The sequence below is a fragment of the Vitis vinifera genome, chromosome 13 (genome assembly GCF_030704535.1).
Source record: "Vitis vinifera cultivar Pinot Noir 40024 chromosome 13, ASM3070453v1".
Classification (NCBI taxonomy): Eukaryota; Viridiplantae; Streptophyta; class Magnoliopsida; order Vitales; family Vitaceae; genus Vitis; species Vitis vinifera.
Window position 1 is genome coordinate 29,224,662 of NC_081817.1, and position 16,266 is coordinate 29,240,927.

The following is a 16,266-nucleotide window of genomic DNA, read 5'->3' on the forward strand; positions in this document are numbered from 1 at the left end:
ATTTTCTTTTTCCTTCTTAAATTATTTAATAACTTTTCATTAAATTATCTATTTTTTCTTCATTTTTTTAGTTGGCATCCAAACAATACATAGGACAGAATATAGGAGAAAATCAAGGACAACTCTCTTTATCTACGGGTTTGACTATCTTTTAGTTTTTTTTTTTTTTAATTTTTAATTTTTAATTTTTTTTTTTTTTAAGAATTCCTTTATTGAATGACTAATATCATGTGCATTTTTGTTAAATGTGGAGGATTCACATTCATTTGATGTTTCATTGGACCAAAAATGTATAAAGTAATTATTTTGGATATACTTTATCCATGTCATGTTTTAAAAGTGATGCTTATTAAATACTTATATTTTGTAGTTCTTGTTAATGTTCAATATAAGCATGCAAATTGAGAAGACTTTATGATTTTAGGACCTAGACAAGAATTACTAGATGTAGAAATGAATACAAGGATAAACCAACTTCCTATTAATTTTATTACATAATTAATGTTGTTAACTATTTTATGTTTATATTTTGTATCATAAATTTATTTGTATACAAACTCAACACTTTTGTGATGAAATTCAAAGCAGTATGGTCTACTCACCGCTCCTTTCCCCACCATATTTATAGTATGTTCATCAATTTTTATTTACACCTTGCTTTGTCCTCAACAATAATAATGAAAAGAGGCTCCTTATTCATACCATTTCTCATATTGTTCATGCCTTGCTTTACATTATTTGTATCATTTTTTGCATTGTTCATACCATCCGTCATACCCTATCTTACATTATTCATACAATTTCTTACATTATTCATACCTTCTCTTATATTATTCATACTTTCTCTTACATTGTTTGTAACTTCTTTTATTGGTTTAAAATATTGTCAAATTTCATTGGTTTAAAATTTTATTAAATACTTTTTTTTATTTTTTTATTTTTTATTTTTTTCACCTCCCTTGGGTCGAATTTTTTAGTTAGTAGGGGTAATTGTAAGTGAAATTAATTTTTTTTTTAAATCTTTTTTTCTACTGGTGTAAATGGCAGGGGTAAGACAACTCCTTCTGTTTGGCTGTTTGCTTCCTCTTCGGAAGTTTAATGCCTGACAGGAAAAAAAGAATCCAGATGGCATTTGGGATATCACGTACTTGCATGAGGAGTGTACCACACAGATCATCCATTGTGACATCAAGCCCCAAAATTTTGGATTGGCAAAGCTTCTGATGATTTATCAATCTCAGACTCTTACAGCCATCAGAGGGACGAAAGGGTACACCGCACCAGAGTGGTTCAGGAACAAGCCAATCACAGCAAGCCAACCACACATGTGGTTGGTCATAACTAGTTTTTCAAAGATTCAAAGCTTGGAAAACGTGTCAGCAATGACCTTTGAAATGAATTAGGAAGAAGTTTCACGCACGAAAATAATTCCACCGCTCACCCAATACGACCGCATTGACCTTGTGCATGCTACTTTTTTCCACTCTCACAATCCCATGTGAATACTGTTATATGTTCTACAAACTTTCTCCGGTTTGAAGGGTAGTACCAAGGCTCTTCTGCAATGGCTGCCAGGTTCTTGCTTCTTCTTGTCCTTCCATCTTTAGTTTTTTCTCAATATTGCACTGATCTTGACATTACCGCCTCCAACGACTCGCCTAGATGTGTATCACCTTCTGGTGAATTTGCGTTTGGGTTTTACCGCCTTGGCAGTCAAAGTCTCTTCTTGCTTGCTATCTGGTTCGAAAAAATACCAGAAAAAACCTTAGTTTGGTATGCAAATGGAGATAACCCGGCTCCTAAAGGATCCAAACTTGAACTTACCTCTGATGGCCAGTTCATACTAAGTGATCCACAAGGCAAAGAGATATGGAGACCTCAGAACTCTGTTACCGCGGTCACTCATGCTGCCATGCTTGATACTGGTAACTTCGTTCTTGAAAATAGGAATCAAAATCTTACAGTGTGGCAGAGCTTCCAGAATCCAGCCAACACCATCTTGCCAACTCAAACACTGGAAATCGGTGGCACCATGTATTCTCAGCAGTCAAACAGCAGCTACTCAAAGGGGAGGTTCCAGCTTCAAATGGAAGCTGGAGGCAATCTCGTACTTAATACCTTGGACCCAGAATCTGGTAAAGCATATGATGTTTATTATTCAAGCAACACCAATGATACTGCAAATAGCAGCAATTCTGGCCAACGGGTGATTTTTGATGAGTCAGGTAGCATCTATGTTCTTCTAAGGAATGGAGGTACTGTTAACATCGCCTCCGGAAGTAGCTTGACGGGAGATTACTATTACCGGGCAACGCTTGACCAGGACGGAGTTTTCAGGCTATATAATCGTGACAACAGCAGTACTTCTTGGTCTGTTGTGAAAAACATTCCCGATAACATTTGTACCGTGACCCCAAGTAATCTTGGCAGTGGAATTTGTGGGTTCAACAGCTATTGTTCCATTGATGGAAGGGGGATGCCTGATTGTCTATGCCCAGATGGGTACTCTCATTTGGATCCTCTTGACAGAAAACAAGGCTGTAAACCGAATTTTGAATTGCCCAGCTGCCAAACAGCTGTTGATGGATGGAAAGCAAACAAGGATGCAGTAGATTTCAGTGAATTAAAAGGTGTCAACTGGCCATTATCTGATTATCAGCTTCAGAAGGGACCTGAATTCAACAAGGAGAAGTGTAAACAGTCTTGCAAAGATGATTGCCTCTGTGTGGTTGCTATCTATAACACTAACAATCAGTGTTGGAAGAAGAAGTTTCCTCTCTCAAATGGAAGACACGAACCTACACAAAATGTCTTCGAGTACTCAACTGCTCTCATCAAGGTACGGATTAAAAATGATACTATAGAGAGATGCCCAGACAAGTCTACCTTGATCCTTGTTGGGTCAGTACTCCTTGGCAGCTCTGTGTTCTTTAATCTCTTTCTGTTGTTAGCAATCCCTGCGGCTGCTCTCTTCTTCTACAACAAGAAACTGATGAATATCCAGTCCGTTTCAAGCAAATTCCCGACCACCAGTGTGAGAACTTATTCATACAAAGAGCTTGAAGAGGCAACCGGTGGATTCAAGGAGAAATTGGGCAGGGGAGCTTTTGGAACAGTTTATAAAGGGGTTTTGGCATCAGATGCTGGGAGATTTGTGGCAGTCAAGAAGTTAGATAAGGTGGTACAGGAAGGCGAGAAGGAATTCAAAACAGAAGTCACTGTGATTGGGCGGACCCACCATAGGAATTTAGTCAGTTTGCTTGGATACTGTGATCAGGGTGTGCACCGGCTTCTGGTATACGAGCACATGAACAATGGATCTTTAGCAGACTTCTTGTTTGGAATATCTACACCTGAATGGAGCCAGAGACTCCAGATAGCCTTTGGGATTGCAAAAGGGCTAATGTATTTACACGAAGAGTGCAGCACCCCCATCATCCATTGTGATATAAAGCCTGAAAACATCCTCCTTGACGAGTACCTTACACCTAGGATTTCAGACTTCGGACTAGCGAAGCTTCTGATGAGAGATCATACTCGGACCCTTACAACAATCAGAGGGACCAAAGGATACGTTGCACCAGAATGGTTCAGGAGCAAGCCGATTACGGCGAAAGTGGATGTTTATAGTTATGGGGTTATGTTACTGGAGATCATCAGTTGCAGGAAGAGCGTACATTCACAGCCGGAAAATGAGGAGGAAGCAATACTTGCTGACTGGGCTTATGATTGCTATAGAGGGCACAGATTGGATAAGCTAGTGAAGAATGATGATGAAGCAGGAAAAGACATGGGGATGCTAGAGAGGGTAGTGATGGTTGCCATTTGGTGCATTCAAGAGGACCCTTCTTTGAGGCCCTCCATGGGAATGGTCATATTGATGCTTCAAGGAGTTGTTGAAGTTGCTGTGCCCCGTAGTCCTTTCCCCTTTAGTTCAACCTTCTGAAACTACACATCCCTAAGACAGTATATACGCACCTACTCGTCTTTGCAATCCTGGAAGTTCCATATATCATGAACTTCAGTTGAATATCCATGTTTGTTCTAATAGTGTTTTCTTTGTTAGTATGGTTGCATTTTCTTGTTCTAATAGTACAAACAAGGTTGCTACACTATGGTTATAAATTTCAAGGTGGCAGGTAAACATCATATTCTCACCTTTACAGGTATTGGAAAATTGGCAAGCACTTTCTGCAAAAAGTGTATTTTCTAGGTGTTTAGAAAATTCAAAACCAGCTGTGAACTCTATCTATATAGAACTTTTGGCAACTTCACCAAAAGTCTTTCAAGGTTTTGGAAGATTCAAAACATAGAAAACCACCTGATGGTTTCGTATATCGGCAGTTAGAAAGCGTATTGTGGACACGGAGCTTGCATTCTTATTTTAATCTTAGTTTGGACCATGCAATTAAACCCATCTACTAGTTAGCTCAAGGTTTCTTGTAGACGAAATAAGAGGTCAGAATTTAATCTAATGTTTCACTCAGCCCCACAGTTACCAATTACCAACAACTTTGCCATGATGTTACTTCAAATACTTACTTCCAGTCCAATTCTTCTTCCATTGGAAAATTTCTCTTGCTCATAATTACCAACTTCATATGGGAAACTGCTTTGCCAATTGCTTGAATCCTCTCCTGATCTCCAAAATTTCAATGCTTTTTAGAGTAATGATAGTGGACATGAGATCCTTGAAGGGAATACCATAGTTTTGGTTTTGTTGTATGCATCCCCTTTGCTCTTAGCTTCTCTTTTAAGGCTCCCATGACTCTGCTGGCCAAATAATTTGAGTCCGAGTTAATCTAATATTAGTTAACTAATTAATTATTAAATTGTATGTAGATCTCACTAGGTAATCTATTCCCTTTCTTTATTCTATAAAAAATCTAATTACAATACTATATGAATTTAGAAAATATTTATATAATAATTTTTTATTAAAAAAAATTATATATTCCAATTAAAAAGTTGAGACACTTCCAATAGATTTTAAAAAACAAATTTTTCATACACAGATGAACCGTCGGATGAAGGGAAAGTAGACAAGAATAGGGTGGAGTTCTATATATAAGAAAATTTTTAAACTATTGTAGACATAAATAAATTACCATTAATTTGGTCTTCTAAAAAAAAGGATAAGTCTTATTATCTTGTTGGTAAAACCTCCCGGAAAAGAAAATTTGCTAAAATTAAGGAACTAAATCCCTTGAATTAAGCAACTAAAATTGGGGATTTTGAAATTCAAATTCCCTATCTTCACCTATAAATAAAGATGTCTTCCATCAAGGAGAGGAGAGGGAAGAAAATTCAGAAATCAAATAAAAACTCCCTATAAGTTCGGTAAGCGACAAAAGAACTAATACACTCGTTCTTTGTCATTCAACAAGGTCATTCGGGAATAAGCCACTTGTGGCCCTCGATTGATCTTTGAAATCAAGAAAACGTCATCGTTGTCTTCCAAAGTGCAATCAAGGCAAAAGAATTAAAGGGAAAATATTCTTTGTTAGAAAAAATATTATTATTATTATTTTGAAATTGTACCTGCGATATTCTTGAATTTAATAAATCATTTGTTCACACTATTTTTCCTATTTTATTTTGCTAATTTCGCAGGATAAAATTTATGAAATTTCTGTGTACAACTATATTTGTTTATTATGATTTTGGAAAATAGTGAAAATATCGAAACATTGTCAATATTTTCATTAAAATATATGTAATTAGTGATGCATTTGTTGAAAAAAGGTACCCATGTTTCAATGATATTTGATTATCTTCTTTATAAATATCATATAGAATATTGAATATATTACAAAGAGATGTGTAAAAATGGAAAAATAAAATAAAATAAAATTTGAAATCCATTAAACTATTCATGTTTTTTTTAACTCTCCTTTATTTTCTTTTTCCTTCTTAAATTATTTAATAACTTTTCATTAAATTATCTGTTTTTTCTTCATTTTTTTAGTTGGCATCCAAACAATATGTAGGACAGAATATAGGATAAAATCAAGGACAACTCTCTCTTTATCTACGGGTTTGACCATCTTTTAGCCTTTTTATTTATTTATTTTTAATTTTTAATTTTTAATTTTTAATTTTTAATTTTTAATTTTTAATTTTTTTTTTAAGAATTCCTTTATTGAATGACTAATATCATGTGCATTTTGTTAAATGTGGAGGATCCACATTCATTTGATGTTTCATTGGGCCAAAAATGTATAAACTAATTATTTTGGATATACTTTATCCACGTCATGTTTTAAAAGTGATGCTTATTAAATACTTATATTTTGTAGTTCTTGTTAATGTTCAATATAAGCATGCAAATCGAGAAGACTTCATGACTTTAGGACTTAGACAAGAATTACTAAATGTAGAAATGAATATAAGGATAAACCAACTTCGTATTAATTTTATTACATAATTAATGTTGTTAACTATTTTATGTTTATATTTTAGATCATAAATTTATTTGTATGCAAACCCAACACTTTTGTGATGAAATTTAAAGCAGTATGGTCTACTCAGTGCTCCTTACCCACCACATTTGCAATATATTCATCAATTTCTATTTACACATTGCTTTGTCTTCAACAATAATAATGAGAAGAGGCTTCTTATTCATACCATTTCTCATATTGTTCATACCTTGTTTTACATTACTTGTATCATTTTTTGCATTGTTCATACCATCCATCATACCCTATCTTACATTATTCGTACAATTTCTTGCATTATTCATACCTTCTCTTATATTATTCATACTTTCTCTTACGTTGTTTGTAACTTTTCTCACATATTGAAAACAATTTGATAACAAAGGACTAAATTATTTCAATTTGATTAATAATAAACTCATAAAAAAAAAAGTTCTAAAACCTAAATCTTGTAAATCATTACATATTAAAATGCTACATTTTTACTGGCAAAATTTATATTTAAATAAAAAAATATCAAATATTACCTTTAATAAATGTAATCACTTGAAATATTTTATTTCCTTTATGAAATACAAATTTTTGTTTTTCTTCCTTAAGAAATCTTATACTTAATCTTTAAATTTGATTTATCACAAATACGTTGGTTGAAGCTATTTAATTTTCATATTAAATTAATATTTCTTTTTCTATATTTGCATACCAAGAGTACAAGAGTAGTTGATAAAATTTTCTTATTTTAGATAATTGTTAGGTGCTTAATTAATTAAATAACAAATTATATTTGATATTTAATAATAAATTATAATATTACACTTTACACTTGCATTTATTAGTGGTTCAAATGTGGGTTGGCAACCCAAAATAAATGATGGGTACCAAAGAACAACCCGGTGGCTTTTGCTTTCCATTTTTGGAAAGCTCCACCCACGTTACTCAACAGAGTCTGTCATCAGCCTTTTTCCTTTGCTTTCTTTTACTCACCTCTCAATTATTGGTTTTGGCAAAAAAGTCAGCATTTGGTCCACCACCATCAATGATTCCTTCAAGCCTCATGCATTTTGGCAATAGAGACCAGTCTTTGCTTTGCAGTTTGTTGCTGTGATTCTGCATTAATTCTGCTTACCTTCATTTTTCCTGTATTGAATCTCGCTGAATTCCTTTTGCAATGGCGGACGCACTCCTCTTGGCTTCACTTCAAGTTCTACTCGACAGGTTGGCTTCTCCGGACCTCATCAACTTCATCCGGGCACAAAAGCTCAGCCATGAACTCCTCACCAACTTTAAGAGGAAATTGCTGGTTGTCCACAAAGCGCTCAATGATGCGGAGATGAAGCAATTTTCAGATCCACTTGTCAAAGACTGGCTAGTCCAAGTTAAGGATGCTGTGTATCATGCGGAGGACCTGTTGGACGAGATCGCTACCAAAACTTTGCGGTGCCAGATCGAAGCTGCTGAACACCCCCAAACTGGCGGAATTTATCAGGTGTGGAACAAGTTCTCCACCAGGGTTAAGGCTCCATTTGCTACTCAAAGAATGGAGCCCAGGGTCAAGGGCTTGATTACCGTACTTGAAAACATTGCACAAGAAAAAGTTGAGCTTTGGCTGAAAGAAGGTGAAGGCGATAAACTGTCACCAAGACCACCAACCACTTCTTTGGTGGATGAGTCCTCTGTGGTGGGCAGGGATGGAATCAAGGAGGAGATGGTGAAGTGGTTGCTTTCTGAAAAGGAAAATGCAACAGGCAACAACGTCATAGATGTGATGTCCATGGTGGGCATGGGCGGCAGCGGCAAGACCACACTCGCTCAGCTTCTCTATAACCATGACACGGTCAAACAACACTTCCACTTGAAAGCATGGGTCTGTGTTTCCACTGAGATTTTTCTCATCGAGGAGGTAACAAAATCAATTCTCAAGGAAATCAGTTCTGAAACTAAATCTGATGACACCCTAAATTTGTTTCAGCTTAAACTCAAAGAGAGAGTAGGTAACAAGAAAAAGAGAAGCTGATTCTATTATGGATGGCAGAAGGGCTTTTACATGCGGGACAAAGTGAAGAAAGACTGGAAGAGGTAGGTGAGTCATGTTTTAATGAGCTTCTAGCAAAGTCATTTTTTCAACAATCTATTACAAAGGAATCATTTACCATAAAATCATGCTTTGTAATGCATGATATAATACATGACTTGTCTCAACATATCTCCAGCGAATTTTGTGTTCAATTGGAAGATTATAAGGTGCAAAAAATAACTGATAAGGCTCGTCATTTTCTTTACTTTTAAAGTGGCTACGACTGGATGGTTGTACGTGATAAGTTTGAGGCTATTGGTGAAGCTAAACATCTCTGGACATTCTTAGACGTGAAGAGATTTACACGTATTCCTTATTATACATGGAGTAAAAGAGTTTTACAAAATATATTACCAAAATTTAAATCCTTGCGTGTGTTATCATTGTGTGCATACAACATAACAGATGTGCTTGATTCAATACACAATTTAAAACAGTAGTGTTACTTGGATCTCTCTTTTATGATGATTGAAAAATTACCTAAATCAATATGTTATTTGTACAATTTACATACGATCGATGATATTGAGTAGATGTCACATTCTTCTTGAATTGCCTTCAAAAATGGGGAAATTGATTAGATCAATTAAAAAGTTTACAACAGTTGCCTTATGTTATTGTGGGCCAAAAAAGTGGATATGGAATTGGAGGATGGATTGAGAGAGTTTCCGGAGATTCAGGGAATACTTAAAACTTCAAAAATGGAGAATGTAGTGCGCGTTGAGGATGCATTGCAAGGACATATGAAGGATAAGAGATACCTGGATGAGTTATCCCTGAATTGGAAGGACATGATTATTAGTGATGTTATACAAATTAATGGTGTAATAGACAATATTCTTAGCTGGTTACAACCTCATCCAAATTTAAAATAACTCTCCATCATAAAGTATCCTGGTGTAACATTTCCATATTGGCTTGGAGATCCTTCATTCTTGAATCTTGGGTCCCTTAAGCTTTGGGGTTGTGGCAATTGCTCAACATTGCCGCCACTGGGGCAGCTACCTTGTCTTAAACTTCTAGAGATCTCAGACATGAAAGGAGTAGTCAGGGTGGGTGGTGAGTTTTATGGGAACTCCTCTTTTTCACTTCAGCCCTCCTTCCCATCCCTGTAAACTATATCATTTTGTAATGTCCAATTGGGAGAAATGGTTATGTCGTGGAGGCATACGTGGAGAATTCCCTCGTCTCCAGGAGCTTTCTATAAGGCAATGTCCTATACTCATTGGGGAATTACCAATACACCTTCCTTCATTGCAGGAACTTAACCTTGAAATATGTCCGCAACTGCTTGTGCCTACACTCAATGTTCCTGCTGCCCGTAGATTGCAGTTGAAAAGGCAAACTTGTGGGTTCACAGCTCTTCAAACTTCAGAAATTGAAATTTCAGACGTCTCTCAATGGAAGCAACATCCACAAAGTGTGATTCTATGGAGTCTCTGCTAGAGGAGGAAATCCTGCAAACCAACATCCACAGTTTAAAAATTTGTGACTGCTCTTTTTCAGATCCCCGAGCAAAGTTGGTTTACCCACTATGTTGCAATCACTATCAATCTCTTACTGTACCAAAGTGGACCTTATTCTACCAGAGTTGTTCAGATGCCATCACCCTGTACTTGAAAATCTATCAATCAATGGTGGTACCTACAATAATTCTCCCCCATTATCCTTCTCAATATTGGACATCTCCCCCAGGTTGACTAATTTCGCAATCCATGGTCTTAGGGACTTGAGAAGCTCTGCATTTCGATTTCAGAGGGCGATCCCATATCTCTTCTTAATTTGGAAATCAGAGGGTGCCATAATCTTGTATATATCCAACTGCCTGCTCTGGACTCAATGGACCACGAGATTTCCAGTTGCTCCAAGCTCAGATTGCTGGTCCACACACACTCATCTCTGCGGAAACTGATTTTAAGGGATTGCTCAGAATTTTTGTTTCACAGAGAAGGTTTGCCTTCCAACCTACGTGAACTAGAAGTTTGTCGCTGCAACCAACTCACATCCCAGGTGGATTGGGATTTGCAAAGATTGACCTCTCTTACTAAATTAACAATCAAAGGTGGATGTGAAGACGTGGAATTATTTCCCAAGGAGTGCCTGCTGCCCTCTTCTCTGACTTATATTTCAATCTCAGATCTTCCAAATCTCAAGTCTCTTTACAGCAGGGGGCTTCAACGACTCACCTCTCTTCTACAATTAGAGATCAGGAATTGCACTGAGCTCCAGTTCTCCATAGGGGTCCGTTCGTCAACACCATATTTCTCTCAAAATATTATACTTGTGCCCAAGGCTCCAATCCTTAACAGAAGCAGGTCTTCACCACCTTACCACTCTTGAAACCTTGTATATCGCCAACTGCCCTAAGCTCCAGTAGTTGACACTGCCAGACTCCCTCTCTCTTATCTGTATGTCTACAAATGTCCTTCACTAGAACAACGGCACCAATTTGAGAAAGGGCAAGAATGGCGTTATATATCTCACATTCCAAAAATAGAGATCAATGATGTGCTATTTTAATGAAAGTGGCACTGCACCAACATATCGGCAGGTAATTGTTCTGTGCTTAAACTTAGTTCTTTAGAAAAGTTATGTTCCAATTTCTAATCTCAAGAATATATCTACATAATTCCTTGGCTCCATTTATTTGATTTAAGATTTTCTTCTTCTTGAAGCTTCAAGCCTGAGACGAATTTTGAATAGCTGTAGATGAGGATTCAACCTAGGTGCTCGCATTTTGACACAGACAATTCTCATATTCTAACGGCACTCACATATTCATGCCCTGTTTTTTATTTGGCCATATGCATAACCCAAGTGAACCGCTTAATGACTGGAAAAACATGGATGCTTTGGTTCTTCCTCACTTTCTTTGTCATTTCTCTTATACAGGCATGGAGGAAACCATGGATGTATTCTATGTTGGTATAAGATTAAATACTTATACAAAAAATATATTTTTGGGCTGCTGGAACTCTGATTTTATTGATGAAGAGTGCTGAATTTATACATGAACTTGTAACTTAAATGACATTAGAATAGCAGAAAATCAAGCTACTAGATGATGAATAACTACTTCCTATAAAATAGAAACCAAATCTTGACCAAATAAAAATAAGAAAATATCTAGATGTTGCAGATTTTGTGCAAGACTCCAGCTGCAATATTCAAAATTCAAATTCCAGCAAATACTAAGTCAAAATTCAACACTCCTCCTTGACTTCGTAGATGCAAACTCCAAGTCTTGCACGTAGACACTCAAACCAAACTTCGAAAGGGGTCTGCTTCTTTAACACTTTTGTTGGCAATATGTTCAGAAAATATACTGCTCTACTTGCAGTTTTAGCCCAAAATTGTTTGCATTCCATTTCAAGGATGACATTTTTTGAGATCCACCAAACATTGTTTGCATTCCATTTCAAGGATGGCATTTTTTGAGATCCACCAACATCAGTATGCACCAGTTGCAGTTTTTGGGTTGCTCTCCAGGATATTTTCTTTGGAAAGGGAAGTTTAGTTTGCTTCCCATATTGACAAGTAGCACATATAGGAAGATCTTTTTCTAAGTCAGGAAGTCCTTCAACTATTTGATTTTTCTTCATGTAGAGCACATCATCATGATGAAAGTGCTCGACCCTTCTGTCCCAAAACATTGTTGTGCTATCTTGTTGTAAAATAGCAGTATGCTCATCTTCCAGTAAATTCAAGGCAAAACTTTTGCCCTTCATTTTTATGTTGAACACCTCTTTGCCTTCAGCATCCTTGATAATGCAATTCCTATCTTCAAAATAAACTTTAAATTCTTTCTCAACGAGCTGTCCAACACTGAGTAAGTTTTGGTCAATGTCAGGCACAAACAAAACATCATAAATGAGTTTCAAACCTGTTTGGCTTTCGATAGCAACCGTTCCTTTGCCCTTCACTGGAATATACTCACCATTTCCAATTCTGACTTTGGAAATAGTTGTTCTATCAAGTTCTCTAAAGAGATCTTGATTATTTGTCATGTGATTTGTACAACCACTATCCACAAGCCAGCTTTCAGAGGTGCTTTTATTAGCAAAACACGTTGCTGCAAACAATTGCTCCTCCTGGCAATAGTCAACTGCTGCACTAGTTTCTTCCTGTTGTTGATTTTTGCAAATCCTCTCCACATGTCCTTGTTTACCACACTTGTTGCATTTCACATCTGGTCTCCACCAACATTTTTGTGGAGAATGATTTGTCTTCTTGCAATGAGGACAAGGTGGAAAAACTCCATTTTTCTGGTTGTTGCTGCATGGCTTGTTGTTGTTCATCTTTCCATTTTTATGGCCTGCATTTTTCTGCATTCTTGCTTGAAATGCTCCTTCTGTAGTATCTCCTTGTCTCATGAGTCTTCTTTGTTCCACAGCCTCCAAGGAATGTAATAATTCTGTCAAGCTAATAGTTGACAGATCTTTTGAATTCTCCAAAGAGGAAATTGTAGCTTCATATTTCTCAGGAAGTGTAACCAATATCTTTTGAACAATCTTCTCATTGGAAAATTCTTTTCCAAGCAGCCTAACTTTGTCTGCTATTGAAAGAAGTTGTGCAGCATAGTCTTTAACAGCATCAGACTCCCTCATTTTCTTCATTTCAAATTCTCGAATCAAGTTCATCACCTGCATGTTCTTGATTCTTTCATTTCCTTTGTATTCCTCCTTGAGATACTCCCAAATTTCTACAGCTGAATCAATTTTCATGATTTTGATGAAAATTGATGGTGAAACTGCAGCAAACAAGCAAGCTTTCGCTTTAGCCTTTCTTGTCCTTCTTTCTTTATGCAACTTCATTTGAGCCACAGTTGGATTGGCTCCCAGGGGAGGAACTTCATAATTTTCTTCAACTGCTTCCCAAACATCAAGTGCTTGTAGATGAACTGTCATTCTAACAGCCCAAGTTTCATAATTGTCTCCATCAAGAATTGATGGTGCAACTGTGAGACTTGACTCTTCCATTGCTATATGATTTTAGAAGGTGTTTGGGTTCTCACCTCACTGGCCCCTCAAGATAACTATGGCTCTGATACCACTTTGTTGGTATAAGATTAAATACTTATACAAAAAATATATTTTTGGGCTGCTGGAACTCTGATTTTATTGATGAAGAGTGCTGAATTTATACATGAACTTGTAACTTAAATGACATTAGAATAGCAGAAAATCAAGCTACTAGATGATGAATAACTACTTCCTATAAAATAGAAACCAAATCTTGACCAAATAAAAATAAGAAAATATCTAGATGTTGCAGATTTTGTGCAAGACTCCAGCTGCAATATTCAAAATTCAAATTCCAGCAAATACTAAGTCAAAATTCAACATTCTAGTTTGCTGCTCATTAGTAGGTAATTTTAATTGCTTATCATTCTAATGTCTTATTTTTCATATTCTCAATAGCCCACACAATGGTGGAGCTCATCTTTTTTGGAAGAAAATACCTCATTGTTCAAGGTTTTGTTTAATCAATTTTATTATGTTTGATACCAGAATTACTTAAATATTCTACATTGTTAATGTCTTGACCTCCTTTTTGCATTCAAAGGCTTTTAATCTGCTCAACACTCTTGAAGAACTGTACATGCACACAAGTCATTGGCTGGTCCGGTTGTGGAAGATTTGGGCAGGCAACAAACTCTATTTGCACATGTTCCATGTTAAGTAACCAGGATAAGCATAGAAGCCTTCTTCTAAGGAACAAAGTTCTATTATGACAATAAAAAAACATGTGAGGTAAACAACTGCAATTTTATGCCAATGTATATTTAGATCTAGGATCATTTAGAAAGTTGCCATTCCTAAACCAACAATTTTATATAAGTATTTTATGGTACTGAATTGGTCAAATTTTTATTTGTTTAAACACACTTTTGGTTTAGCAGCCTAAGTTTTTCGGGAGTCCTTATAACAAAAGGCAAGTAGAAAGACAAATCTTTGTCAGGTAGTTGCTGAATTTGTTTTTGTCACAATTTTGACGTGGTCTTGTTCTTATTTTGGAATTTCTGTTTATTTTTTTGTTGCCCTGCGGATGATCATTGAGGTCATTGGCATGGACCTTGGAGGTGGCAGTCTTCTTGTGCTTGCTTCTCATTAGTAGAATTGTCATCGTCATGCATAAACTTCTGTAAGTGACCATGGGCATTGGTTCTCATTGTTTATCCAAGTCATCTCTTTCTTTGAAAAGAAAATTAAAGAGTCCCAAGTCTTAATGAAGGTTTGTACTGTGAAACTCCGAAGAAGAATATTGTAATTAAATTGATCTAGACTTTAAGGCTATGTTTGGTTCCCAGAAAATTTGAGGGAAAATGCAAGGGAAAGAAAATACAAAGGAAAAGTAGAAGGAAAGAAAAAGTGAGGGAAAATAAAAAATAGATTAAAAATCGATAAATTATTTTTTTTATTACTTCAAACTCATTTTATTTATTTTAACTCATCAATATAAAGATTAAAAAATTTAAAAATACATATATTTTTAATTAGTTTTAATTATATTTGATTTTCTTTTATATTTTTCATAGGACAACCAAATATGAAAAATTCATTTTCATTTGTATTTTTTTTCTTTCCTTAATATTTTTCAGAAACCAAACATAACCTAAGACTTTTTGAAGCTTTGTTTTCCATTTCCATATTCTTATCTTAAAGGGTTGAGTGCAATTCCCTCATTGAACTTCCTGATTTTGTATAGAAATTATGATTCTGAGCCTCTTCAGCATCTCCTTGAATTAGAAAATTTGCTCTTCTATATTTCCCGACTTTCTAATGATTAGTGAATGAGCGAATCAATGAATAGAATATTAGGTTATGTGTTTTATTATTTATCTGACTATATAATTCTCATTTCAAGATGACTGACCAGACATCACGCAGGCAAGTGCTTCACTTGATTGGCCATTCATCTCCATGAATTTAGGTTAGTTTTAGATAGTTTGAGTCCATGTCAATGTCAGGTGCAAGAAATTTGACGTCTGTTTTCCAAGGCTGATTTTTTTAATGGTGCAAGAAACATCTCACTGTTCAATGTAACATTAGAAGGCCATATTTGCTATGTAAAAATTAGGAATGAAGATGAATATTTAATTTTCATTCTTACTTCTTCTTGAATATTAATGAATTTGGTGATCCCAACTCTTATATTTGAACACAACTAGGATGTAAGATTAAAAGGATTTTTCGCTTTTTCACCAATCTTTTTTCCACACCTTCAAATATTATTCTCCAAAAAATAATATCACTACTAAAGAAAACACAAATTTTTCATGATATGATATTTTTTGTTCATGTCATTATATATAAAATTAATTAGAATAATAAATTTCATAATAAAATATTTAAGAGTACATTTGATAATATTTTTATTTAAAGTATTTTTAATGAAAATATTTTCTCTGAAAGTATTTTCTCATAAAGTGTTTTTAAGAAAATCATCTATAAAACATTTCTCTAAAAACACTATAAGTGATTTTTTAATACTATCAATGATTTTTCAAATTTTTAAAAAGCGTTTATTAAATTTTACTAATACCTATTTTTTTTTTTCTTTCAAAAAAACTTTTTAGGTTAAAAACGTTTTTTACCGTCACTGTCATTCGAGCTCTAAGTCAATGATTACTTTTTTTTTCAAAAAAATGTTAATTATTGAACATGATCCTTATTATTTAAAGTTAATAGCTTCCAATAATTATTTTAAGATGGTTGTCAAGTTCATCGGGGGAATAAAATTTCAATAAAT

The 16,266-nt window shown here is 35.1% G+C and overlaps 2 protein-coding genes across 9 annotated transcripts; both read left to right on the forward strand.

The window, feature by feature from the left end:
• Positions 1 to 1,506: 1,506 nt before the first annotated feature.
• On the forward strand, positions 1,507 to 4,112 carry LOC100246038 (G-type lectin S-receptor-like serine/threonine-protein kinase LECRK3). The gene has a single exon (XM_002268854.5). The coding sequence runs from the start codon at positions 1,565 to 1,567 to the stop codon at positions 3,944 to 3,946; it is 2,382 nt and encodes a 793-aa protein (XP_002268890.2). The 5' UTR covers positions 1,507 to 1,564; the 3' UTR covers positions 3,947 to 4,112.
• Positions 4,113 to 7,328: 3,216 nt separating this feature from the next.
• Positions 7,329 to 14,474, forward strand: LOC104881350 (putative disease resistance RPP13-like protein 1). Of its 8 annotated transcripts, none has more exons than XM_059742157.1 (4): positions 7,329 to 8,340; positions 8,410 to 11,065; positions 11,190 to 13,882; positions 14,080 to 14,474. In XM_059742157.1, the coding sequence occupies exons 1-2, from the start codon at positions 7,609 to 7,611 to the stop codon at positions 8,452 to 8,454; spliced, it is 777 nt and encodes a 258-aa protein (XP_059598140.1). In that variant the 5' UTR covers positions 7,329 to 7,608; the 3' UTR covers positions 8,455 to 11,065; positions 11,190 to 13,882; positions 14,080 to 14,474. The 8 variants fall into 8 exon arrangements, with proteins under 8 accessions (XP_059598140.1, XP_019079519.1, XP_019079520.1 ...); XM_019223974.2 differs by having other exon boundaries at positions 8,410 to 8,520; positions 9,775 to 11,065; positions 11,190 to 14,474; XM_019223975.2 differs by having other exon boundaries at positions 8,410 to 8,516; positions 9,775 to 11,065; positions 11,190 to 14,474.
• Positions 14,475 to 16,266: the final 1,792 nt, after the last annotated feature.